The sequence below is a fragment of the Talpa europaea genome (assembly GCF_964194135.1).
Source record: "Talpa europaea genome assembly, chromosome: 14".
NCBI lineage: Eukaryota > Metazoa > Chordata > Mammalia > Eulipotyphla > Talpidae > Talpa > Talpa europaea.
Window position 1 is genome coordinate 7,514,782 of NC_140082.1, and position 27,113 is coordinate 7,541,894.

The 27,113-nt window shown below is 55.6% G+C and overlaps 1 protein-coding gene across 1 annotated transcript in view; it reads right to left on the minus strand.

Moving 5' to 3' along the window:
* The window catches only part of TBX5 (T-box transcription factor 5), a gene marked incomplete at its 3' end in the record, with an annotated part of 40,205 nt that extends 35,858 nt beyond the window's left edge, over positions 1 to 4,347 (minus strand). The window contains exons 1-3 of the mRNA XM_084253917.1: positions 4,168 to 4,347; positions 2,566 to 2,660; positions 482 to 601 (exon numbers count right to left, since the gene is read on the minus strand). Of these exons, the coding sequence (XP_084110043.1) occupies positions 482 to 601; positions 2,566 to 2,660; positions 4,168 to 4,314 (362 nt within the window). The 5' untranslated portion in view covers positions 4,315 to 4,347. The remainder of the gene's footprint in view (positions 1 to 481; positions 602 to 2,565; positions 2,661 to 4,167) is intronic.
* Between the last annotated feature and the right edge of the window lie 22,766 nt (positions 4,348 to 27,113).

Genomic DNA, 27,113 nt, shown 5'->3' on the forward strand with positions numbered 1-27,113 from the left:
TCCGAGGGGCCCCTTGTTCTCTTGCTGCCCGTGAAGATTCTGTGGGCTCTAGAGGCCCCGACTCTTTCCAAGGGGGTTCCCTCGGCGCTCTCGGGGCCAACCCACCCAGGAATGGGCCTCTCTCTCGCCTGTTTCTCTCAAATACCATGGGCAGATTTTGCAATTTCATTAAAAAGCCATGTTCAAAGCAGGTAACTCATAAAAAATAACTGTAAATGGCTTTATACCCCCCAGAAATACCTCCAGCACTGGGGAACAATGCTCTTTTTTAAATGCAAGCCTCTGGGTGCAGCCAGATAGAAACACACTTCACGTTCTCCAAGCCTCCGTTTTCTGGTCTATAAAATGGAGGCTGAGAGGCCGTACCTCTCTCTCTGGGGCTGGGGCTCCTCTCCAGCCCACAGAAGGGCCTCAAGCACATCCACTGGTTCAGCTTCTGGGGGACGGGATTCCCGCCCACCCACGCCCTCCTGCTGCCTACCATTTATTATCTGCAAACTTGTATCTGTGGTCATCCGCAGGAACGATGTCCATGAGGAGAATGTACTTGGTCTTGGGGTTAAGGCCGGTCACCTTCACTTTGTAACTGGGAAACATCCGCCTAGGAGGGGATGCGGGGGTGGGGGAGAGAGAGAGACAGACGATGTCAATATTCTGTAAATCGCACCCACAAATTCTAACACAAGTGATTTCTTGAGAAACGTGGAAGAGAAAATCGGCCCCTGCTCCGACTTGCCGAGATCCAGCCCGGGTTTTCCTGGAGGTACTGGGGGAAGGAGCCGGGGACTGGTATCCAGGAGGAAAACAGGACCAGATCTTCCAGAGAAGGGGTTTGAAGAGGGCCCGAAAAGGGTCCCCCAATTCAACTCTTGCTAAATGCTCTTTTCACAGCCACCTGTTTTTTTGTTGGGAGGTGGGGGGCAAGAGGAGACTTCTTAGGTGAAAAGCCGGCCCCCCAGCCTAACCAGGTGCTCCCAAGGGGTGTGAGCTGCTGTTGTCACGTGGGTACCCTAGGGACTGCACCCTTGTGGGGGCCCATCTGCCTCCCGCCCCCGGTTCATCCTCCACCCCTCCCCTGTGGGTGACCTCTGACACGAGTGTGTGGCATGAACCTCCTCCCCAAGGCCCCCTGCAACTCCCCCAGGCGCCTGGGGCTCCTGCCTGGAGAAGCTAAACTCTGGCCCTAGGCAAAGAAACTCAAAACCCAACCAGATCCGGTGGCTGCAAGAGCCGGGGCCTGACCCAGGACTGGTGGCTGGGGAGCCGGTGCCGGAGCTGCGGAGCTGTGAGCCTGCTGCCTGCGCCCGCCGGCTTTCAGCACCCAGGCGCCTCCAAATTCCGGGCGCTTCTCCCGGTCTCCGGGGAGCACGCCTGGGACCGCTAGCCTTCCCCAGGCTGTCTTGGGTGCAAAGACAAGTTCCTGCATCCCAGCTCGCTCTGGCGTGGAAGGGAAGGGGTGAGTGGAACAGGCCTCTCCCTTCAAACCCAGCAGCCTTGCCTCCTGGTGTTTATCTGCCCCAGCGAGTGGGCCTGGAGGCGGAGGCTCGGGAGGGAAGCTTAGCAGGCCTTTTATAGTTAAATCCTGTGCGCTCAGGCTGGGGGGAACGGAGGCCCCAGTCCAGTCTTTCCTCCCTTAGCAGAATGGGAAGAAGACCTTAGTTCTTTGCTATAAACAGAACGCGCCTCCTAGTTCACCCAGGCCAAGCTGGGGAGCAGACATTGTTTAATTTCAAATAATAATAAATGTCACTGTTGTCAGTTTATTGAGGGAGGCTTCGGCTGGAGACCCCAGGAAGTCTGGTGAAGCCACTCCACCCTCCCCCCTTCACACACTCGGTGGCTTGGGCCTACTGGGCCTCCCGGGCTTCTCGGCCTCTCCGGCCTGCCGGGAGCCCAGTGGGGCTTTCTGCCCTTGGTGGCCCGGCAGGTCTGGTCCAGCACAAGTAAGGCTGTGGCAAGGATGTCCCCAGGGCTGCCGGAACATTGAGATAAGGAGCTGCAGGGTGCTCCCATGCCTTCCCCCAGAAGTCCAGCATTGCTAGCTAAAACCCTCGCGAGCTTTTAAGAGGATCTCCAGGGTGAGTGTCTCCGCGAAACTGCCATGTTTATCGGTGTCTGTATATAGAGCCTGGCCGAGCCCCGGTTCAGTGGTTCGGTTTCAAAGGCTTCGCCTGGCTTCTATAAACAATGGAAGAGGTAGCGAATACAAGCAGGGGCTCGGACTTTGGCAATCGGGTGGGACTCTGGGACCGCTAGCTTAGCTCCTGAGACCCAAAGGCCTGGGCTCAGCGAATCAGAACCTCTCTGCTCCTTTTCCTGCTAACTAATGCATCCAGGCTCGTGGCTCTAGTACAAGAGGTGGAAGAAATGCCCAGTTTCTCTGAGTCCCTCACCCTGATGGAGATCCCTGTGCCCAGTTAACCTCTCTCTCTCTCCTCTCTATTCTCTTCTCGCCTTTTCTCTGCCCCTCTCCCTTTTTCCTTCTCTCTTCTCTCCCAAGCCACCATTTCTTCTTTGCCTCACCCACAGCGCCCCTGGACCCCTGTGCAGAGGTGACTGGCTCACCTTCCAGCCTTGGTTATGATCATTTCCGTGCCCACTTCGTGGAATTTCAGCCAGAGCTCTCTTTCATGGAGAAACACCTTGATCCCTTCCATGCCCTACAGGAAGGAGAGAAAGGTCACACAGGCAAGCCCCAGTCACCGTGGGCCTTTCTCCCCCAAACTTGACAACAACACAGGCTCCTCACCCCTTGCTCTGAAGCCTCTGTGCTCAGAGGTTCATAAGCGCCCGGAGCTGTCTGGACAACGGAGCCTGGCGCCCCTGCCCGCAGACCCCGGCCTACGCTCAGTGGCATTTTAACCCCGGCACTGCAGTGCTAGCTCCTTCTCGAGTCACCAACACGAGACTAGAGAAAAATTCCCAACCATCCGGGTGTTCCAGATGCACGTGGGGAGGACAGAGTCGAGAAGAAAGCTGGACCAACCTCAGCCTCCGTTAGCCAAGATACAGCTAAAGAAGGGAAAAAACTCAATCTTGAAAACCCCACTTAGGATATGTAGACAGCCAGACGGACACATGCAGGCACACAGATGTGCAAACACGGTATATATTCATGCTGCTTCTCGCCAAGGCAGGTACAAAATGGACACACATACAACATAAACCTCAAAAAAGTCTCTATGCCATTATGTGTCTCCACCACCCCAAACGAAAATTCATTCTCAATGTACATGTCAATAAGCCTTCCAGGAGCGCCCACCTCCAGCCTCATTCACCTCCAGCTCTTTCGATTATGGGCACAGCCATTACCCATTTCTGTTTTCCACTAAAATTTCTTTTAAAGACCAATGCAAAAAAAAAAAAAAGAATAGACAAAACTTCCTTTCCTCTTGCAATCACATATAACTAAGACTAGATTTTTTAAAAATCTTTTGCTGAAAAGGCAGCGCACGCTCTCTGCTTTCCTGTAAATAGATCCACATTTTCCAGGAAAGGGAAGTCGATGGAAAGTAAAAAGGCAAAGGCATCAAAACCCCAGCGTTTTAGTTCTGTCCAGGATCTTTCTGGCGCGTCAGCCGGCATGGATCTATCTGACACTATTTGAAATCTTCAAGGTCTACAAGGCCAGCTCTCCACGTCCAGCGCGCCCGGGGTGCTGCACGGAGCGCCCCGCCGGGCTGAGCGCGCCCCACTTTTGGCGGGGCGAGCCAGCTGGCCAGGCCGAGGTCGCTAGACAAATGGTGCACCGCGCGGGTGCGCGCCGCGGCGCGGAGGAGGCGAGCGGAGGCCAAGGCTCGGAAAGATCTGAAGAGGGGTCAGGCCATCGCTCATGCCCGCCTGAAGCGGCCGCTGACCCGGCCCTTAATGAGGCGCTCGGGCCGAGTCTACACCTAGGGCGGCCGAAAGCAAAGACCTGGGCCATTGTTGGCCGGCCTTAAAGGGGATCATCAAAACTCCAACAACTTTAATATATTTCTAATATCCTCTGGCTGTCAGGAGACTCGGCAGGACCATACGCATTGGAATATACTGGTAATTGGAGAGGCAGGGCCCGGAAAGGTGGGGATAAAAAGGGAAGGAGCCGGTTGCAGGCAGTGGCTGCCCCATACCCCTCCAGACAAGACTCTGTGCGCCCCGGGGAAGCCTGCACCGAGGGCTTCTTACCTGCTGGGTGAAAGCGGCCTGCGGGGAAGCTGGCGACTTGCTGGGGGCCCCTAGTGCGCTCTCGGGTTTGGAGTCGCAAGGCAGATCCTTGGATTCCGGTTCCAGGGGTGTGTGGGCCAGGCCGAAGCCCTCGTCTGCGTCGGCCATGGTGTGCCCGGGGCCCTGTGCCCACACGGGGTCCTGCTCTGAGGAAGAGGAGAGGAGAAGACAGGCGAGGAGAGGAGAGTTTAGGAGAGCAGAGGAGAGAGAGAGAGAAAGGAGAAGGTCGGAAACCCAATTCGGAAACCCAGTTCCAGTGACAGGAGGCAGCAATGGGGCTGTGTGCAGCCACCAGGCACCCCGGCTGGCAGCTGAGGGAGGCTGCAGAAGCGCCGGCTGTTATTCGCGTTACTATTACTTTATGACCACGCACAACCTCTTGCGAAAGACCCGCGTCAGCCCCGAGGAGGCGAGGCCCGCATCTCCCCTGCGCAGGCTCCCGGCGATAAGCGAGCTGCCCGTCAAATCTGTCTGGACTTCTGGAAGAGCCAATAAAGATAAGGCCTGGGTATTTTTGGAAGCTATTGGGTACGAACCAAAAACAAAACAAAACAAAAAAGCTAGTGTCCTTTTGAGAGTTTTTTTCTTCTTCCTGCAATTACAAGAGCCCGCCAGAACTCTCCCGATCGGAACCAGCCACAGGAGGCCCGTCCTGCAGCAGGCGCAACGCCTAGAATAACCCGGCTCTTGCAAAACCAAAACCCTGGGAGGGAGAATCTGCGGGTGGCGAGGGCCGGCCGGGACGCAGTATTCCTGTCCATCCTTTATCAGTCACGGGCCTTAAAATTAGCAGTCCTATAGCATCACAAGTCCTCCTCTGCGCCCCACCGTGAGCAACGTTAAAAAAAGGTAGCGGATCCGGCCGCGCGGGCAGGAGCGGGTCCCCCAGCAGCTCGCTGGGAGGCGCGCCAGGGGGAGCCGCCGCCTGCGCCCCGCCGCCCCCGGGGGTGCGCCTTCCCCGGGCGCCCTCGCCTCCCCGGGCCGGGACCGGCATTTTGTGGAGCGGCCGGGCCGAGGGCAGCGCCGCCGAGCTTCAGCCGGGCCTGGCTCGCTGGAGCTGCAGGCCCAGCTCGGGGTTGACAGGACAAAACGGGTCTGAGATAAATCCCGAGCTTCGGGCGTGGAATCGGCCGCCTGGATCCGCCGCGACGCGCAGAAGGGCCCGACTTTGCGGGCATCCGAGGCTGGAGCGCGCCGGGCAGCGGCTGCAGAGCTGCTCCTGCCCCTGCCGGAGGAGCCTGCGTCCAGCTGCGCTCTCCTTGCAGCCTCCTCTGCGTCCCCGCGCCGGGGCTTCCTCGCTCCAAAGCCGGCGAGACCCGGCAGGGGTGCACGGGATGCCCCCCGAAATCTTAGCGACTGCTGAAGCCGAAGGCCGGATCCCGCCCTGGTCTGCAGCGACCGGAGACCCAGCAAAGGGGCCCGGCTCCCAAGCGGCTTCTCTCACCACGCCCTTGGGGTTTGGGGGAGGCGGTGGTGGGAGTCGAGCAGTTTTCTCACAACAAAAGAAAGTGAAGCTGGCGTCCCCCACGTGCGCTCCCATTCGCCGCCGGCCTGGGGGACTCTCCCACCCCGAGACCTCCCAGGGTTCCGGGGAGCTCGCGGGCCGCGGGGGCGAACGAGATGCGGTTTGACAGAACCAGGCCGCGCGTCCTGCAAACCTCCGCGCTGCTGCCACCGCCCCGGGACCCCGCGCCGGGAGCTCGGAGCGCGCGAGGTCTCTGCACGCCGAGGCCGGCAGAACCCAAGGCAAGCCCCGCCATCCGCGCGCCCGGAGCTGACTCGGCCAGCCGGCTCCCTCCCGAGCCTCCCGGGCCGTCTGCAGAGCTGTTACCTCGCTCGGTGAAGCCGGTGCATTCACCACTTCCCTCCGTGCTCCTAGCAGGGAAGTCGGCGGCCAGGCGGGGGAGCGGGCATGGCGGCTCCGGGGTGCAGGCGAGGGATGGCTCGCCCGGACCAGCGGCTACTTCTGCCTACAAAGGCGCACCCACCGCTGAAGCCTCTGCAGCGACTGCCCACTTCCGACACACACCTCCTCTGCCTTGCAGCCGCTCTCCCTAAAGGCTTCCAAGCTGCCAGGCGCCAGAAAGGCTCCAAGGAACGCGAAAGGGCAGCCTCCGGGGCACCCTCAATAGTGTAACCTCAGCACCCCGCTCCTCCTCCCTTGCACAAGAGGGAGACTTGGAACTTGGAACTGTTCAAGTCCTCCCTGAGAGCCCCTTTCAGGGTTAAAGTTCCGGAATCAGAGGTAAGAGTCAGAGTCTCTCTCTCTCTCTCTCTCTCTCTCTCAGAAACACAAGTCGACTCAGCTGAGCTCTGTGACGTTGGGCTGCCTGGATGCTTACAAAGTACTGAAATTGCCTATCCCACGAGCTGCCACAGCTCGCAGCCTGCCTCTGCCTCTCTCTCCCTCCCTCCCTCCCTGCTCCCTCCCCCAACCACCTTTTCCATTAGATTTCCCCAACACTCAAATCACAACCCTGCTCTCAAACCCGGGCCTGGAGATCACCCCCTCCTCTCCACCCCCTTCCCAGCCTCCATCCATCTCTGCTTCTCGGAGTGGGGCTCGGCGGCTGCAAAAAATCCTGCACAAATCATCGCAAACCGGGTTGGCTTCTGCCCGGGGAAGCAGACTCGGGGACCGGGCGAGCGAGCACCGAGTGGAGAGGCTTTAAGCGAGCACGCGGGCTGAGCGCCTCAGCGCCTCCTCTGCAGCTCTCTCCCCGGCGCTGACCTCAAGACAGAGAGCGGCGTGACCCTGCCTGGGCCAGCCCGCCCCTAGCCGCCCTGACATCTCTCCCCCTCCCCACTCATCACCCCGACTCTCGGTGACTCCGGGGTGAAGGGAGGGTGAAGGTGTGTTTGGCTGAGGCCTGAGATCAAAGATGCCAAGAAATCACTGTTGGCCCCATCCCCCAGGGCCACCAGACCTCCCTGGCTGGAGGTGTATACAAGGCAGTGCCCAGTCTTATTAAAATAATCAAACAGTCTTTGGGAGCTGGCTGGGGTTTTCATCCTCTTGCTGCAGTTCCCCCCTCTCTGAAATGTATTATTTTGAGGGGCCAGCTGAAGAGGCCAGCAGAGGTGCCCACACAGTCATGGGGTCTTTGCCTGAGCAGACCCAGATCAGCCTACCAAGTGCTGGGGTGTGGGGATAAATGTCAGGGTTTCTGCCCCATTGACCCCCCCCCACCCCCTCATCTCCTGTCCACCTCAATCTGTTATTTTCTGGAAGTCCGGTTAGAGATTGAGGCCTGTAGGCCAAGTTCTGGGGAGAGGGGCAGAAGGAGAACCGCCCTGGAGGTCGGCAGCCACCTGGTAAGACCCGCTGCGGCTGCTGGAACGAAAACCCCAGGCCAGGCCTAAGGGCTGCGGGGTTCCACGGCGCACGTCCAGCCTGAAAATCCCAGCGAACGGGCGGAAAACTAACCTGTGCCGTTGCTGCAGTTCTCAAGCCACTTCCCAGATTTGTTTTCAAACAGCCTTTTACTAAGACAGTTTATTTATTTGTGAAAACACCCTCACCCTTCCAAAATGTCAGCTCAGAGGATTTGGGGCTTGCTAAGGAGGAGACAGCCCACCCCCAAAGATGGAGAACAAACATGGCTTCAGGGTGCGCCTGGATCGCCGCATCTCTGGCAAAAAGAAGGGGAAATCCAGAAAGACCTCTCCAATCCCTTTAAGTTCTTAGAGATTTGCGGAGAAAATAAATTCCCATAAATAATCTGCCGGGCCCTTCCGAGAGGAAAAATCAGAACTCCCCCAAGTAACTGACCAGCCAGCTTCGCTTCGTTTCTGGACAGGAGCGCGCGCGCGCGCGGGACACCAAGCAAAAATCGGGATTTTGAAATGTCTCGGGGTAATATCTCTTCTTGCCAGGTAACCCTCGAAGGCCAAATGCAAGGGTGCAATTGTATTTCGAGGGTGAAAAATAAGTAGGCTTGAAGGGGGGATTCAGCAGGGCCCCAGCTGAGGTGCCAAGCAAGGAGGCCATGGGCCGGCCAGGTGCGCGGAGAAGACCCTGTGCTCCCACCCCCAGCTCCCCAGGGCGACACTCACCTCCAAAATCCCACCTCTTCTTTCCAGCGAAGAAGCCAGGAGTGGAGTCTTGCTGGGGAGGGGGGTTCAGGTGAAGAGTTAGAAAGGACCCCCCCAAAGAGACCTCTTTCGGGCCTTCTTCCAGGCTCTGTCAAGGGTAGTAAGTGCCTCCCAGCTCGAAGTTGCTTTGTGGTCTTCGACAAATTAAATATTACTGTTTATTACCAGGCATACCCCAATAAAATAAAGAGGCAACCCGGCGATACCGACTATCTCACCAGCTGCTGCACCTATAGGACTTGGAGACGTCACGAGTCACGCAACCGGCCCGCGCGCTGTCACGCTCGACTGGGGGGCAGCGCGGGAGGCTAATTTCGCTCCATCTTTGCCTATCAGTCCCGGGTCTGCTCAGCCACAAGTCCCAGACGCCTGGGCCACGGGAATAAATAAAGAAATAAACAAACCCAGTGCTCTCTGGGGAATTGGGGGTGGAGAGCATCGGACAGAAATAGAGCCAAGATCGATTTTCTTAGGGCGGGAGAGAGGGGGGTTCCCCGCGAGGGGAGGTGGGGGTCCACCCCCCCGCCCAGGATTGGAAAGAAAGCAATTTGTTCTGGGCGGAATTTGTTTTTGCAGGAAGCAAGGGTGTCTCTTTATTATTTAAAAATTACATTTGCCTAGGAGGAGCTCTCGAAAGCGACTATGGAGGCTCCTCTCTAGCTGGTTGGTTTGGGTCGCCACAGCGCTGCCCTCCGGCAGACCCACGTAGCAGTAATTACCAGGTTATCGCGGAGGGAAAACGAGTCAGAGACGCTGGCTGGAAGAAAGAGGCGCGTCCTGAGTGTTTCTTGCAGAGAAAACGTCCCTTCTGCAAAGGCTTCCTGAGCTAGGCCCGGGATGGGGCTCGTCCCAGCGTGACCCTGCGGGGGCGGGGTGCCCTGAGCCGTGGGGTGGGGGTGGGTGATTTCTTCCGAGAAAAATTATAGCGCCGGGGCCTGCAGGGGGTCGAAGCACTTAATTTTGTTTTGTAATAACGGCTATTGTTATTCCGAGTTTCATCAATGGGCCTAATGCCGAAGCCGTCTTGCGGCTGATGCGCGCAAGCTTTTGCGCGCAGCTGGAAACGCGCTCGATTCACTTGCGAAACGCGCTGCGTAGACGCCCCCCGGCGCGGCGGGAGGACGAGCTGGGCCTGCCCAGCGCCGAGGGAGCCAGCACCGGGCCTTCGGGAGTGGTAAGTTCCCCGGCGAGGGACCCCCGGGAGCCGGCCGTCTCCATCAGACTTGCCCTCCGCTTCAGGGTTCGATCCCAGGTTTCGCGCGCCCCAAGCCCCCAGGGCTTTCCAAAGCACGGCCTGGCTCCAGGCCCGGCCGTCTGTGGCGGGAGCCGCAGCGAAAGTGCAGGAGCTCAGCCGGCCGAACCGCCCCTGGAGCGAAGGTCAGGCCCGCGGGGAGAGCGGGCAGCGGGGTCCAGCGCCGGACGCGGACGCGCGGGCCCGCCGGGCGGCAGATCTGCTGCTTCCAGCAGACGGGAAACGCGTCCTCCTGTCCGGCAGGCCGCGGTGGCTTCCCCGAGCTTCCCTCTCGCTTCCCTAATTACTAGCAACTCTTTTCCCCAAATCCGAGCCCCGATGGGTGCCGGGTTTACTGCTAAATGGCAAGCGAGCAGCCTGGAATCCGGCTCCACGCCCGGAGGGGAGCTCCGCGCTGACCCGGGGCCGCGGTGGGCGGCGAGCCGGGCCGGGCCGCGCCGGGGCGGCCAGGGGAAGGCGAAACTCCGAGCCGGGAGCGCTCAGCCTGCAGCTCGCTGGTCCCCGCGCGCGCCCCGCAGACGCGGGGTTCGCTGTCCCAGACGCGCCAGAGGCCGCACCACGGACACAACAAACAAAAGACCTGGCCCGGCGTGGAGAACCGCATCCTTCCCCACCCGGTCGCTGCCAAGTGAACTCGGAAGAGGCGGCGACACGCCACTTCGCTTCCTTTCCGAAGACAGAGACGTGTCCCCACCCGCTCCCGACTCGGTGTCTCCACCCGTGTATTTTTCCTCGTGCTGCAAAAATGCCTGATTTAATGCAGCCGAGGATTGGGGAGCACGAGGATCTCAAAACAAAAGCCAAGGGCCCCCGCTGCGGAGTTCTTTAATTCGCTTTTGCGGTCTCCTTTTCAGCAAGTCACACCCAAACTACCTTCTTTATTTCGTCTCAAAGAGAGACCTAAGAGGCCACCCCCGGGGCCTGGTGTCTCCTGGTGTCTCCGGACGCGTCCCCCCTGGCGAGGGTCTCTCCTGGAGGCCAAAAGTCCAAGTGCAGAAGGATCTGGCAAATGAGAATTGTAACAATGCTTTGAAAGGACAAGACTAAACTTTGACCAACTCATTTTGCACATGGGAGGGTCAGCCGGAGGGTGGGAAATTCTCTGGTTTCTCAGGGGTCACTTTCCCTCTTGGCCTAGTTAAATCTGGCTCTATTAATTTTTTCCAGGACGGCCGGCAGCATCTCCCTTCTCGCTGTTTTATTTCGTGGCTAGTTCCCCCCTACTGACCGGAAGTATCTGGGAGGAACGCTGGCTCTTACTGTTATTTTAGTACCCGGTATTCTCCTCGGATATTTCCACCAAAAATGATGATGGCTACTAATTTTGCTTATGATAATCCATGTCGGTGGGGTTTCCTGTGCTTTGGGACGATCCCCCCCCCACTCTCCCACATTTAGCAGATGAGACGCCCCCTCAGAGAAATGAAATGAGAAATGGAGGTAGGGACTTTGCTTTTGAGGCCCCCTGAGATAGGTCCGAGGAGGTAGAGAAGCGTCTGAGCCCCGCTTGGGATGCAGTGGAGAGGCTGATCTTGCCCCTCCAGTATGGGGAGCGCCCAGTGGGTCCTGAGCTCAGAGAACCCGCAGCCGCCTCCTCTCCCTGGGCTGCTTCGGGAACACCACCCCGTATCTGCGGCCTGGACCTGCCAAGAGGCCCCTGGGTACAGTTGGAGGTTCGTGTGTCCTCCTGGTCCCAAAAGATGGGGGGAGGGAGGAGCCCGAATTCTAGGGCTCTGTCCTGGTAAGAGCGACTCCGGCTAACACTTGCAGGCCTGGGGTGCGCGGGGAGGGGCTGTCTAGAGACCCTCGGCCTCGAATGGAGGGTGCGGTGGAAACTTGGGAGCGCGCTGTTCTCCGGGGCTCTGGAAAGACAAATTTTCTTTGGCAGAGGGAACGGTGTCGCGCTGTCGACACGGTAGACTATTTTTCTTGTTCTCTCACGAGGGAGGGGGGAAGAAAAGAAAGCAAAAAAGAAAGGGAAATTAAATCCACACGTGTTAAGCTCGCTCAAAGGGCCGGATTCAAAATCAGAGATGAAACTTGGACTCGGGTTTTGGCTGCCGCGGTCTCTTTCCAGCCAGCCCAGCGCGGCGCAGCGAGGGTCCCCGCCCGGGAGAATTCCATCTGAAGTTTCCTAAAGCGCTTTCCTTAAGGGGGGAGGGACACGGTTCCTCGACGTCTACACCGCCCAGAGACAGAACCCACAGAAAACAAAGGAGATGACAATGGCCAGAATAGGTCCCCCCTCGGAGAACCTGCGCCCTGTGTTACCACCCAGATCACACAGCGCTTCGGTGACTTTCACCCTGTGGCCCAAAAGAGCCAGGTCAGAGGTTCTGGAAATTTCCAAGATCCGACCTGGCTTTTGAACTGGGGCCCCTCCGGGTCAGTAGAACCTAACAACCTGGCTTTTGAACTGGGGCCCCTCCGGGTCAGTAGAACCTAACAGGCTGCGTGCGGGGCGCTGGGAAGCCAGCTTGCTCTCGGGGCCTGCGCCCCGCTCCCTTCCTCCTGCCCGGGAGGGAGCCTTGCCTCGAGGAGCTGCAGGCCCCGGCCCAGAGCTGTGCACGCATTTTCCAGAGCCGCCTGGAGCTGCGTGCGAGTGAAAACTCTGGTAATGATCTTGAGGAGTTGAAGGGAGGCGGGTGGGGGTGCGGGTGATGAGGGAGGCCAAACCCCAAACTGGAAGGATCCGTCACCGAAACGATTGCTTGGTCGAGACCTGCAATTTTTCTTCCCCTCCCGCGCGGGCCTGAACACCGCAGCCGTCTGCGCTGGCCTCTGCTGCTGGTGTCTGACCTTCGGGGTGCCCTGAAGGAAGGGTCCGGAAGCGGGGACCCCCGACGCCTCCCTCGCCTGCCACAATCACACCCGGAAAACACTAGGGTGCAACTGACAGAGTGGAAAAGCTGCTGGGGATTGTTTCCTGCAGGGCCTGGGGGTGGGGTGGGGGGGTTCGTGGTCACCATGGCAACCCGGGAGTCCCCCTCGAAGGGAACGACCTGGCGCCCAGAGGACGAGCACAGTCTCGGGCCTGCCCCGCACCACTCGGCGGAGTCCACGGACCGAAAAACTCTCCTTTTCAAGCAGCTGAAAGGCAAAGTTCAGTGGAATCGCGCCCAGCAGGTTCAGGTCACAAGTAAAAGCCCCTCTTAAGACACCCCCCCCCCAGCCCCACGCTGACCACCGAGAGAGCTGCCATCGCTGCAGCCTGCACGCCAGCAACTGGGGTACTCCCCGCGAAGGCCACCCCTCAAACAGCTTCGACAGGGACCTGGCACTTGATCAGTCTGCTGCCCACCCTGGTCTTCACGCGAGGCTCCCCAAATCCTTCAAGCAACCCTTTGCTTGTCTGGGATGACTTCTAAAGGGAAGAAGAAATGTCGGAAGCTAGAAGTTTCCACAGGAGTGTGCAAGGGTCTTGAGGGGAAGCACCGAGTCTACTTTCCCTTGTAAGGGAAAAAAATGTTCCTGTTTGATTGTGGGTGTAATATAAATAACATGAAAAGAATAGTTTGGGGTGCATTTTTTTCTTGAACCCCCCATGCCTCTTTCTTTTGGGGGTGGGAGTGGACACGACAGCCCAAATGGAAACAGTCGCCGCTCCCCACTTCCAGGGCAGCCAGCGCTGGGCAGCACCCAGGCACTCAGCATCAGGGTCCTGGCAGGGAGGGAGGGAGCAGGGGTGGGGATGGGGGAGAAGGGGTGCAGGCCTGAGCACCCTAACAGGTCTTGGGCCCAGGGATGGAAGCCACTCCCCACCCCATGTTCACCCTCTGCTGTGGCCCCCATCCATCTCCCTACTGGTCAGGAAAGACAAAGCAGTTTCTCCCCCTACTACTTCCCATTTAATGTCCCCAAGGCTCTGCCCTGGCTTTCCTAGCACCCCTACACGGGCTGCACTTCCCCCACGGAAACCCCTTCTCTCCTCCCCTGCACTGTGAGTTCACATTTTCACAGGAGCCCTGCTCATGTCTACACAGGCACGAGAGCCGTGTGGACATGGAGGCTCATCAGCTGGCTTGATGAAGAGGGGCTGCCGTTGGAGGCCAGCGCGGAGCTGCTGGAACTCGGTTCCTTGCTTCGTTGTGCTCTGAATAACCCCATGAGAAGGTGGCCAGTCCCCACTTTACAGAAGGGGCTGGGGGCTGGCCAGCCAGACTCTGTTGGGATTGGAACCCAGGCTGTGGGCTCCAGACCTCAGAAGCCCCTACAGGGCAAGGCCAGGGCAGCAAGGCCATGGCAAAGGTGCATTCGGTGGGGGGAGGCGCGCTTCACTCTGTGAAATGGAGGCACTTTGAGCCCTGAGGGTAAAGTCTCAGATCTCCTGGTCTCCATCCCCTCCCCCTCCCACGCAGGTCGCAGAGGGACCCAGAAGAGGGCCTGTGGGCAGCAGCCCCAGATTCTGAGCACTTTGCAGGACGGCAGGGTGGACAGGGGCTCACTGGCTCCTCCTTCCCCATCCTGCTCTAATCCCAAACCTGGCCCGAACTCACCCTGGCCTCAAGCCAGTACACACTGTCCTCTGGAGGGAGGCAGTGGGTGCGTGAGATAGACTGAGTGAGGAGATGGGCCTCGCTCCATTTTTCAAAACAAATAATCAGGCTCAGAGAGGGTAAGCACTTGCTGGAGTCACACACGGCCTCTGCTGGCTGCAAAATGCAGCAGCCACTCTCTGGGCTTTGCTCCTTCAAGTAGAGCCTGAAAGGGCACCCCAAAGCCCCCCCCCCCCATGCCATGAACAGGCAACAGGGACTCCGTTGCTAAAAAATGGCCTCCACTGGGTGCAACTGCCCACATTGCTCTCCCACTGCCCTTCTCTGCCTGCCCCAAGGCTGCAGTCTGGTCAGGAGAAAGTCCCAGACCTCTGAAGTCTTCCAGACCCTGAAGGACCCTTGCCTGGCACCATCTTCCACCTCTGCTTCTAGAATGTCTTCCCCTGCCTATTTTCTTCAGGACCCAGCTCTCCCACACTGGCTCCCTGTGGAGTGCCAGCTGCCACAGCTCCAGTTAGAAAGCATGAACTTCTTCAGACTGTGGACTCAGAGCTGCAGACCCAGAGCTGCAGACCCAGGAGGAAGGCCGGAAGGAAGCTGGAGAGGTCCCCATTCTCCAACATGCTCCCTGCACCTGGCTGCCCCATGGCTTCCTGAGCATTCACGCTCCGGCCTCCCAGCACAGTGCCCCTCTCTCCACGCCACCACATCCCCAGGAACCCCAGGGAACTCCCTCCTCCCAGGACACTGGCAGACAGACCCCAGCTCCCTGTTTGGTTTCTTTGAGACCAGCTGCTCCCCAACATCTCTTGCCCCAGTCTCTCTGGGCCATCATCCTGCTGATAGCCCAGCACCCAAGGGTGAGCCCGGGCCGGGTGTCTCCTGCTGCCTCCCCGCCCACCCTCCCTGCCTCTCTCCTGTGACAAAAGTAGAGGGGCCTTGAGTCTCCTTCAGTGTGACTGAAATGACAGTGTCCTTGAGTCTCTGGATGACAGTGTTATTTGAAGAGGGGCTTTGCATGTCTCTGCTGGGGTGGGGGTGTGTTTGTGTGAGTGAGAGAGAGAGAGAGAGAGAGAGAGGGTATTCACCGATATATATATTTCTGACTGCGTACCCCCTTATGTGAGCTGGGGAGGGGGCCCTGGTCTGTGTGGGTGAGCCTGTGCGGGTTTGGGGGTCTGCGTGTGGCGGTGGATGCCCTGGGAGCGCACTGAGGACATAGGCCTGCAGGGCAGCCCCTCGAACTTCACATGGGTCAAATGCGGATCGGGGCTCATAACCCGCTGTTCAGCTCCCCTCCCTTTTTATTAGCAATTTTATGATTATTATTTTTACCGACAGCACGACGCAGCGCTCCACGACCTGGGCCCCCTGGAAATCAGTGTCGATCCTGCCAGGGAGGCCAGAGGGGCTGCATGCAGGCCTCCTGGGCCACCAGAGTCTATATTTGGAAGCAAATTCCACAGTCACTTCCTGGGAACTGGGCAGAAGGTGCCTGGGAGTGGAGGGGACCTTGTCACTTACCCTTCCCCTCCCCCAGTGTTCAGGGGAAACCCCCACACCCACCAGGTTGGAAAAGTCAGGTGCAGGGAAAATGCACACCCACCCACCCTCTGGCCCAGAGCATCCCACTGTGCACACTCCTTCTCCTGCTCCCCCCACCCTGCCTCCCATCCCCCCCTGTTTGTCCCAGAAGGATAGAGATGTTAACCCTAAATCCGAACCATGTTTGCTTCTTGGAAGTTGGTTCCAAGGGATCAGCACTTCCCCAAGGGCATCACCCAGGCCTCCTTCCTTCGGAGGCTCCTCCAGGGCAGATCTGCTCCAGGGGGACATGGCAGCTTGCAGCCAACCCTTCTGGAACCTGGGATGAGGGAGGGCAAGACTCACTGGCCTGCTGAACCTCCACCTCTGTCCCAAAGGGGTCAAGCAACAAGGTGCCCAGGACTCAGCACTTGGGAATTGCTTAGAAACACACAGCCACACCCAGGGCAGCAGTTCTGTCTGTCTCTCTGTCTGTCTGTTTCCCTCTTATACACGGTGACATCACAGCCCTCCTTCCGTAGCTCAGACTCAGCTGCCACATCCCCAGTGGCATGGCCCCCATCTCTCCCCTCCTGCAACCTCACACGTGCAGCACCAGGCTGCCCAGCCAGCCCGGCCCAAGGGATGGGTGGGCACAACCAGGCGTCATTCCCAAGAGTCAGGGGGACGTTCTTCTGGAGGGAATCCCTGGATTCCACAGCCTCATCGGGGCTGTGACCCATTCAAGAGAAGAAAGGATCCTAGAATTTGCAGCCTGTCTCCAAATATACCCTCAACCCAGAGCTACCTGGCATCCGCCCATGGAGGCCCATACTGGAGAATGGAACCCACATGGGCCCTTACCAATAACTGGGCCAGTTATCTTATTTTACATGTAGAGAAACTGAGGCCTAGAGGCACAGAGGTAGGAAAGGAAATTTCCAGAGTTACCAGAACTTGAGAGCTGATGGGCTGGGTCTTCTGCCCAGTGCAGACCATTCTGCAGGCTGCTGAGCACACACACCCCATCACCACCCTTCTACCCTGCTGCCCAGTCTAGCTCCCAGGGCTGCCTAATCTGCCACCACTAAGTGAAAGGGAGGCATCAGGTCATGCCCATCCCTGCGCACAACCCTCCAAAGCACTCCTCAGAAGCGAGGATAAATATCCAAGTTCCTTCCCACATCATTAAGGCCTTGGGCAGGCTGGCCCTGCTGTCCCCCTCACCTCATTACCTGCCCCCTCTCTGCCCCCACATGCCTTCCACCTCCTCCTCTATTCGGCTCAAGCACCAACCCTTGTCCCTACCCCAGGGCCTTTGCACAAGCCATGCCTGCGGCTCCCAGTCTCCTCATGGCCACCGCCTATCAGTCTGTCATGTGCTTATTCGTTCTCTGTCTCCCTCTCACACTACGATCCCTGAGGACAGAGGTCCTGCATGTCTCATTTCCTGTGTCATCTGCCCCTCTCCATTGTCAGCACGAATAACATCTGCTGGATAAACTATGTACGTGCCACAACCACTGGACTCAGACCCAAGGATGGGGAGGCGCAGACTATATCCACGGACCAATAAAGCGCTCAGGCAGTAGGGGTTCCCTGCTGCCCCCACAAAGCAGGACTAGAAGGCTGACCAGTGGTGGGTCTGGAAGGAAAATCTCTGGTCACATTTGGCTTTTCTGAGCCTCAAAGCCCTGAGTTGCTTCTCCCTGCGCCCCCCCCCCAGTCCCAAGTGTCCTCCTTCCCGCCTCCAAACATCCCCGCCTTGTGCGCGGGCCCTCTTCTGGCCCCCCTTCCATCTGTTCCCAGGAGCCTGGAGACGCAGCCGGCAGATAAGTGAAAGTGGTATTTTTATAGGCTGATAAAAACCGTGCTTATCTAGGACGCTCTGGCCCATCTTCCCAAGTATCCCTAATTGGTCATTCGCCCAGTGTCCTCTCCACAGGGCCGCAGACGCCCTCCCCGGCCTTCTGGGCTCTGTCCTCCTCAGTGAGGAAACCTTCGCTGGAGGACTCGCTCCGCCGGGGGGAGGGGGCGGAGCAGGACACAGGACGGGGTGGCGGTGACGGAGGGGTCCGGACTTCCCCAAGTGGATTTGCTGTGCCACTATTTAATGATGCCAACTATATTAAATTCTACACTCTGGCAGCCTCTTAAATCCGTTTATGGCCCATGCTAGAGCCTGAACTGTAATAATAAAAAATAAATAAAAGAAAGGATTTATGCACCCAGAGTGTGGGCCCGGCACTGGCAAAAAGAAAGAGCTGTTTTTCACTGATCTGGCTGGCCTGCGGCTACCCCTGGACCCCCTGTTTTCCCTGGGCGGATGCTCCTGGGCTCAGGGAGGAAGACGGGGCTCCGGGTGGGAAGGGAGCTCCAGGGAGCTCAAGAAAAAGCAGCTCTGAGGGGGCATTTTTGCTGGGCTTTTTGCAAATTGATTTTTCGTGACATGTCCCTCCATTTTCTCTCCCGGGCCCAGGGAGCAGGGCTTTCTGGTGGCGTATGTCTAATGACATTCCTTAGAGAAGAGAGCGCGTCCAAGCCTGCATTGTGACGGGACACTGAGCAGAGGGAATAAGAGCGGATAATGGGCAGAGCGGTGCAGTCCCCAGGCTTCACATTCCCACCAGGTTCAACTCCTGACCCATCACTTCCCAGAAGTGTCTCTTCACTGCCCCCTCATTGTCCATCTGTGCCCTGGGCGTCATCGGAATCTGGCGGGAGGGAAGGAGGTGCTGTCATGCAGCTGCATGGGCTTGGAGGGGCTCGGAGCACACTTTTGAGAAGGATGCTGGTCTTCCCAGCAGCAGAGGTGGGCCTCACGGAAGGCGCAGCGGACGGTAGGAGGAGAGGAACTGGACTCAGTCCCCACACGTGTGGCTGCTTCCCTGGAAGGGAGCAGTTGGGCCTCTTCCCACTAAAGATTTTAGAGAAGTGGATACTGGGTGTAGGGTAAGGTAAAAGTATCAGGCTTTTCTGCCCTCCCGCCATCAGGATAGATGAGGGAACCCTGTGATCCTGAAAGCATGCCTGATGGCGGGCACCTGGAGTAGGGTGTGGGCATAGGTAGACGGGAGTCACCTGGGCTAAGACTGGGCTTTTAAGGGCGGCGTCACGGGGACGCCAGCAGAAGCTGAAAGAGAAGCCAAGAAGCAGCAGAATGAACAGAAGAGCAGAGAAGCAGAGAACGCCAGAGAGAGCCCAGAGAGAGTGCGGATTTGCTGGGGGCTGGGAAGACTGCAGCCTCCCGGCCCCCCAACACCCCTGCCTGCCATATGCCTGGTGAACCCCAATAAAAGACCTGCAAAAGCCACTGAGGACTCTGACTCCTCCTTGACCCGGTCTGCATGGGATCAGAAAACCTGCACCGTGTCCATTCTTGCCTTTACACTGGGCAAGGACTGAGAAGAAATGCCTGAGACCTGGTCTGCAGGGTCCAGAGACCCCTGGCTGAGTCCGGGGTGTGGAGACAAGAGGGACAGTCCTTTATAATTTCATTGTTCCGGGGGAGGGGTCTGCCAGGCTATTATGGAAATTCCCCCACTCCTTCCCTCTATATCTGCCAAGAACCAACGTTGCACTCACGGGCTTCCAAGCCTGGTCACCATCAGAGACAGCCCTCTGGGGGGCAGGAAGAATGGCCTGATCACCCCACCCCACCCCCATCCATCCCCAGACCGCACAATAATGCTCATCAAGTGAATGGCTGAGAGAATGAATGAGAAGAGGGAATTCCTGCCTTGGTAGAGCCGGCATTGGGCACCCCCAAGCCTGGGGCCAGTAGTGAGAGTGTCCCCTCTTCCCGCTAACCGTAGTTCTCACTTCCGGGCTACCCCTTACCAGGAACTGAAAGAATAAATTTGGAGAACTGATTGCATTTAATGACCCTGTTTTGCACACTACCTTATATTCCACACCCTGGAATAGACACCCCGACTCTGTGCTGGTCCCTGTGACTTGCTTTGGCCAAGAGAACAGTAACAAATGTCACCTTTTGTGCATGTCTTCCTGGTCCCTCTACTTCCTCCATGGGAAGCCAGAGCCAGCCTGCCGGAGCACAAGACACAAGCTGAATCCATCCTGGTGTCTCGTCAAGGCCCCAGAGAAGAAAGCCTTTGGGTCCTTGACACTCCAAGTCCAGGAGAGAGAGGACAGCTCCACCCCATGTTTCAGGCAAAAGTCCCACACCGACCTCTGATTGGCTAGAACCTGGATATGTGTCTGTTGTTGAACTAATCACTGTGGCTGTGTGATGAATATGCAAATTGCTTCTCCATTGGGTAATGAGAGTGAGTGAGTGTTGCCTTCAGCCAAGGCCAACAAAGTCTTCTCCCTGATGGCAGCTGACCCCCGCTGACCACGAAGATGGGAGGAAGCCCCAGGGGGCAGCCATCCAGTTGCCTCACAGGTTCAGGAGAAAAACAAACGCCATTGTTACAAGCTGCAGGTTTGGTGGTCACGTGTCACAAAGCATTGTAGCAGGAGACAGCCGGTAGAACCCCTCAGCTGTACCGTTCAGTTCTTGCCAACGAAAGGCATTTCAAGGTTCCAGTTGCAAAATTTCAAAGGTTTTATTTAATTTCATGGGCTGGTTATTTAAAGCATCAGAAATAGACTGGTACTGCTGGCTTCCGACCATGGAAACTGGCGCAGGCTGGGAGTGAGAGGGTTCCTGTGAGGCCAGGTCTACACTGAAGCAATTTCCCGGCTAACCTAAAACACACAGACCTGGGTTTAGTGAGGCGGGATGAGTAAGAGCCTTCTGGGGAAAATCACAAATGATCCAACACTGGGCCAACATCCTTCCCCTCCCGCCCAAGCAAAAACCCTGAAACAACACTCGTTCACTCTCATTACCCAGGAGAGGAACAATTTGCATATTCATCACACAGCCCCAGTGTCCAAGTTCTATCCAATCAAAGGACGGTGTGGGACTTTTGTCGGAAACATGGGGAGGAGTTGTCCGCTCTCTTCAAGGACCAAAAGGCTGTGTCTGTCACCATCTTGTCCCTCCAGGGGAGAGCCGCCCAAATGGACAAGGACTCCATTTTCTCACATGCTATAAAAGACGATAATAACAGCACTCGGTGAGGGGATCAATGAGATAATAAGTGAAAAGTACCAGGCAGGTCATTCAGAAATAGATCTTGTGAGATACTGTGATTAATTTAGTGTAACCATTGGCCAGATGTTGGTCTGATACTGAACCTGTAACTAAAAACGACAGACCACTTAAGCATCTCTAAATGCTTGCATGGACACACATCGCGTGGCACCTACACCCTCAGATGGAAAAACCCAAACAGACTTTCCAAGCACAGAAGCCTGACCCTCATCACTGAGAGGAGGGAAGTTTGAGATGAGCCGTCCTGTGAACCCCCCTGTTCTCCAAAGGCACCAATGTGGTCACTGCAGAAGTAGCTGCCTGAGCTTGGACTATGTTTCTTCTCAAGGTCGTTGCTGGGTCTCCCTGCCCTCCAGGGCTATGCTATATGCCTAAGGCTGCCCTAACAGTGGGCAGAGCGGTTTAAAAGGCTGTTCTGGAGGCTAGTCTGAAACCATCTAGGGGCTGTGTGTTCCGAGGGCTGTGACATCTATTCCATGTTCTCTCCCGGCTTCAAGTCAGCGGCTGGCCATCTTGGGTGCTCCTTGGCTTGTAGATCCATCATTCCACCTCTGCCTTCATCTTCACCTGGTGTTCCCCATGTGTATGTCTCTAAATGCCTCCTTTTCACAGGGATGCCAGTCATAGCACCCTCATGACCTCATTTTAATTTAATTACTACTATAAAGATCTATCTCCAAATAAGGTCACATCCTGAAGGAGGGAGTTAGGAGTTCAACATATGAATTTTGGGGACACAATTCAACCCATAGCAAGGGGGTGCTTCCCACAGAGTATGTCTAGATCTGCGGGCACAGTCTGAGGAGCCGCTAGCTAAGCTCTACTGCAATGCCAATAAGGCAGGTGGGTATTCTGAAAAAGGAAGAAAAACACCAAGAAAACTGATGATTTCAATCTAGATCTGCCTCTCTCTGCGTCACCCTGGATGGAGGGCTTAGTCTGAGCTGCCACTTCCTTGGCTGTGACATGAGCTCGAAGGGAGAGGAAAGGTATTAGGACAAAGAGACAAAATTGCTCAGGGAAAAAAAGGTTCCTGAAGTTGCTGGAGAACAACGTGGTTTGGAATCTACAGATCTGGGGTCCCATCCCAAATGGAGAGTTGGGGGGGTGACCTCAGGAGGTTAGCAATTTTGAGCCCCATTTTCTTCACATCTAAAGTCCGGATAATTTCAGGCCCGAACTCTGCATGTCGGGGAGACAGTTAAATGGCAGTGGCGTGTCAGGCTCAGTCATGGCTCATCTTCCCTTCGAAACTTGCCTCCCCCCCCAGTTTTGAAGACTGGAAGGGGACACGTGCTTGAAGCCAAGACTTGTCATCAACCAAATCACCCAGAATTCCTGAGGCAGGTAGGTCAACTCAAGTCTCCAGGGAGGGGCCGGGCAGGTTTCTTTGGAAAAAAGAAACTCCAGGGTAAGACATCAGCCTGAGCTGCACCCCAAGGAAGCATCTGTCCGGTGGCACGAGCCAAGCTGTGGTTGTCAAATGTCTGCAGTAGCTCCAAGTCCAAGGACAAGAAAGGGTGGTGGTTCAACACCTGGTGATGTTGCAAGCACTGTTTTGTGACAGCACAGCAGGAGGGGGAGCCCAGACTGGTTGTTCCACCACCTGCCTCCTGTGTCCCCATTGTTCACAAGGTAACCGTGCCTCCATTTCTAGGAAGGGACAACGAGAGCGAAGGTGTATCTACCCACCTCCTAACACAGCGATTGCAGTAATTTACAGGGAACAACTTACATTTTTTTTAAAAAAGATTTTGTTTATTTATACAAGAGCTGAGGTACAGGCCAGAGGCGTGGGAGGGTGAGAGGACTCACCAGAGACAGAGTGGGGAGCAGAACTGGCAGACTGACTGAAATACACTGCTGAGGGGAGCAGCAGGGAGACAGGAGAGGTCTGCTGTGCCATGTGGGTATCTCCCTGGCCGGCCAGGAATCGAACCGGCACTGCAGAGGCTGCGGACAGCTTCACAGCGCTGTGCTCAATCCGCTGGGCCACCGGGGAGGCCCACACCTTACATTTTTAAAGATTTATTTTATTCGTTTATGCATACAAGAACTGGGATACAGGCCAGAGGTATGCAGGAGTGAGAGGATTCACCAGAGACAGAGTGGGGAACAGAACAGGCTGAAGTACACTGCTGAGGGGAGCGGCGGGTGAGACAAGAGAGGTCTGCTGCTCCGTGTGGGTCAGCTCCCTTGCCGGGGATCAAACTCAGGACACAGTTCCATTCCCTATGAAGCTGAGGATAACTTCATAGCGCTGAGACTTTAACCCCTGCATCACCAGGGAGGCCTGGGAGCAACTTACATTCTAATGAGATGTTTTGCCAGATCCTGAGCACCACATCCTCTTTCCCCAGGAATATTAGTCCCAGCTTATTTGTATCAAAGTCTTAGCAACCCTGCCATGCCCTGAGTCGACCACAGTGTCTCTCCTGTGGGGTTAGGAAGGCAGTTCAGAGAGAAAGTCACGGTGGCTGGCTTCAGGGTTGGGCAATCTGCAATCAAACCTTTTACCTATTTGCGTATCCACTTTCCAACGGAGAGTCATTGCCGGCTCCGGGAGCTGGTGGTCACTCGCACCAGTGACAGCCCAAGCCCCACCTCCCAGAATCCCAGGGCTGCAGTCACGTGCCACTGGAGCCTGGGACTATTTCTTTAGACCCCCAAATTGTAACACCTCCTAGACCTGCATTGACGTCTCATTTCATTGACATGGAGCAGAAGGGATGGTGATGCTTTTAGCGGGTTCCAGCATGATGTGGAAACCCCCCAGTTCCTTTAGGCCAAGGGCTTGCTGCAGGAGTGTGGCAGGATGGGGGCCAGGGCAGGAAAGAGACTCTCAATGCCAAAGCACATTTTCAGAGGAGCTCAGTAGCCGGACCCCCAGGCAAGGGTATTAGCGTGTCATGGTTTGGGGCATCGACAGACTTGGGTCTCTAACACATAAGCTACTCAACTTCTCAGCCTGTTTCCTCTTCTGCAAAATGACGTACTGCCGGTCCCGAGCTGCTAGCGTTTCCCAGGGGGTTAAGCGGGGTGCACGCGCGTGTGTATATACACCTAGCACACCCCTGCCAGCAGGCGGCCAGATGCAGTGAAATCACTTTTCTCCCCCTCTGGGGTCCATGTGTCGAACTGAGAAAACTTGCTGCCCTTAATCCACAACAAAGCGTTCAGACCTTTTAATGGGAAATAAAGTCAAGTCTGAATCGGTTGTCTCAGCCTCAGTAACTTTATCTGAAAAGATGAAACTGTGAACACAGACACTGCGGGGGACAGTGAGGATGAGGCTGGCCCCCGAGCGCCCGGCATGGTGCGAGACGAATTGGATGGAGGAGCCCCCAGCACTGAGTTGACCAGGCTTTAGTTCATGGCGGTTCCCCCAACTCCCTCTTCAGCTCAGCTGTCGGCACTTAGTTATTGCCCCCCCTGGTCTGAGCTGAGCTTCTTTTCCACTCGTTTCAACTGCAAGCAATTTAACAGACGTCGATCTGAACTGGACCTGGAATTCATTTAACGTTGTCACTCCATCTTAGTCCAAGATCAACCTTCAGGGCTACCAGGCAGGGGCTTGTAATTCAAATAAATATTGGCTGAGCATCTACTATGGGGCCAGGACTATTATTGGCGCTGAGGTTACAGCCATGACTGAAATAAATATCCTTGTGCTCGAGAAGCACATGTGCTAATGTCACATGCTCAGCCACCTATCACATATGTGTATATCCACATACGTGCATCCACATACGCACACATGCATGAAGGTTCAAGACACTTGCACAACCCAGCATCAACTGCATCCTCCCTAACTTCTGCTATTCTGGAAAGACCCAGGTGGGTTTTTATTTGCAAAGCAAAAGGTGGTATCTACCTGTATGGGGAGGTTAATAGACACACACACACACACACACACACACACAGCTCAACACACAGAAGAGGATCCGGTCACTCATACTGCATTGGGTATTTTACTAAACATATCACTTACTTTTTTTAAAAAAAGATTTATTTATTTATGCATACAAGAACTGGGGTGTAGGCTAGAGGTGGGGGGGGTGAAAGGATTCACCAGAGACAGAGTGGGGAGCAGAACAGGCAGATGCACTGAAATACACTGCTGAGGGGAGCAACAGGAGAGATAGGAGAGGTCTGCTGCACCATGTGGGTCAGCTCCCTGGCTGGCCGGGTATCGAACTTGGTGCTACAGTGGCTGCCAATAGCTTGATAGTGCTGTGTGTTTAACCCCTGTGCCACCACGGAGGCCCCATACTGCTTACTTTAACTCACATTTAATCCACACAGCAGCCCATGAACGGGTACTAGTATTATCTCCTGTACATGGATGAGAACAATGAGAATAAAAGTGGTTTCATTGAATTTATAAAGAATCATTTCAGAATTCCACCCCAATAATCCTAAGTACAGCCTATGAGTAAAACCTCCACTCCTGGAATGAATTAGAGGGAGTGAAATAATTTGAGACAATGAGAATGGTTTGTGAGTAAATGGTTAAGTAAAAGAAACCAAAGACATTTATGTCTTTATAGGAAGGTTGCCTTTCTGGACAAATCTGAAGAGCGAATCCAGTCTGTAAGCAAGTTATAGACACATGCCTAATTAGAAATGACCTAAAATGGCTCGTGGGCACCAGGTAGCTCCAAAAAGTCACACGGTCTCTGAAAATCCAGCACCCTCAAAGGCTTAGCCAGTGAGCCTCGGGAAACCACGAGCCAGTGGACACAGGAAACTTGGATGGGCTTCCTCCAAGGCCCACCCCCATGGAGTTCACAGAGCCAGAGACCGGTCTATGCCATATGAGGTGTGTGGTGAAAAAGCCATCTCCTGCCAAGGCCTGAAACATTATGCACGTGGTAACATCAGACAAACCCCAGATGGACATCTGTCAAAACAACTATTGCTCTCTAAAAATGTCCAGAAATTCGGGCCACCCTGGTGGTACAGGAGTTAAAGACACAGCACTATGAAGCTGTCCACGGCCACTGCAGCATGAGTTCAATCCCCAGCCAGGGAGCTACCCACATGGTGCAGCAGACCTCTCCTTTCTTGCCTGCTGCTCCCCTCAGCAGTATATTTCAGTGCATCTGCCTGTTCTGCTCCCCACTCTGTCTCTGGTGAATACTCTCACCCCCTGCACTTCTGACTTACACCCTAGTTCTTATATGCATAAATAAATAAATATTTTTAAAAAGACACAAGCTTAGAATGAATAGTAAACCAATCCTGGAGATGCACAGCACTATGATTACAGACCAAAATCATCTATAACCATCAAACCTGCTAAAAAACTAGAACTTGATCATTGCAACTCCTAACAGGAAAGGATGCTGCTATAACGTGACAGAGGAGCTGGTGCTGGCTGTGGTGGCAATCACATCACATGTACATGTATCCGATGCCTACACTCTACAACTGAAATGTACACAATGTTGTATGTCAAGTATAATATATATATTTTTTTCCCCAAAAAATGGCCTCTTCTTTGTTCTCCACCTATCCATATTCTCATCCTTCCCGGGAGAGCCCAAGAGGCCCCTCCTTCCTGAGCCTTCACTGACACCGTGTCTATTGGGGTGAAATCACCAAACATCCCCCGAGCCAGGAAGAGTGTATTGCATGTTCTGCCTTGTCAACTACATCCAGAGCTTGTTGTGAATGAAGGCACTGGTGCATAATAATGACGATGGAATGTCTTGGAATTCATTGGATTGCATGGATGGTCTAGTTGGTGATTGGAATGGCGTGTCATCATGAAGTAGAGAGTTACTGACATTGGCTGAGAGAGTAGCTAAAAACAGATCCTTCGACAAACATTCATCTCTGGGGCCTAAGACAGACAGCATCATGGACATCTGACATTAACTCCATCTTGATTCACGACACTAGGCCAGAAACTCTGTAGAACATCTCAGCCTGATTAAAAATTATGTGCATTGCACAGAATCCTAGAATCCTTAGCTCAATCCTAGAATCCTTGGGATGGGGATTAGTCACGCTTCCCTTGTGATGATCGCATTCCTGGATGACATTTCTGTGAATGTGTCAAGAAAGTTCTTCTTCAATCTTGACTCCACTATTAATTTTTGTGGTTTGTATCATCTTTTTGGATACAAATGGAGCTGAGTCCATGTGGCTTATGACTCATCCCCAGGGCTCTGCTGGTCTCCCCTGGATCTACACTCTGTATGTGTTTATATTCTTCTGATTGAGCCGCCATAACCAGATCGCACCTACCGGGGGACTTCCCCCAAATGGCGGGATTCGATGACAGAAATGTATTCTTTCCCTGTTCGGGAGACTGAAGCCCAATCAGCAGGGCTGACTGCTTCTGAGGACACTTTCCCGGGGGACTCATGTGGATCTGTCCTCTGTGTTTTTGTCTGTGTCTTGGTCA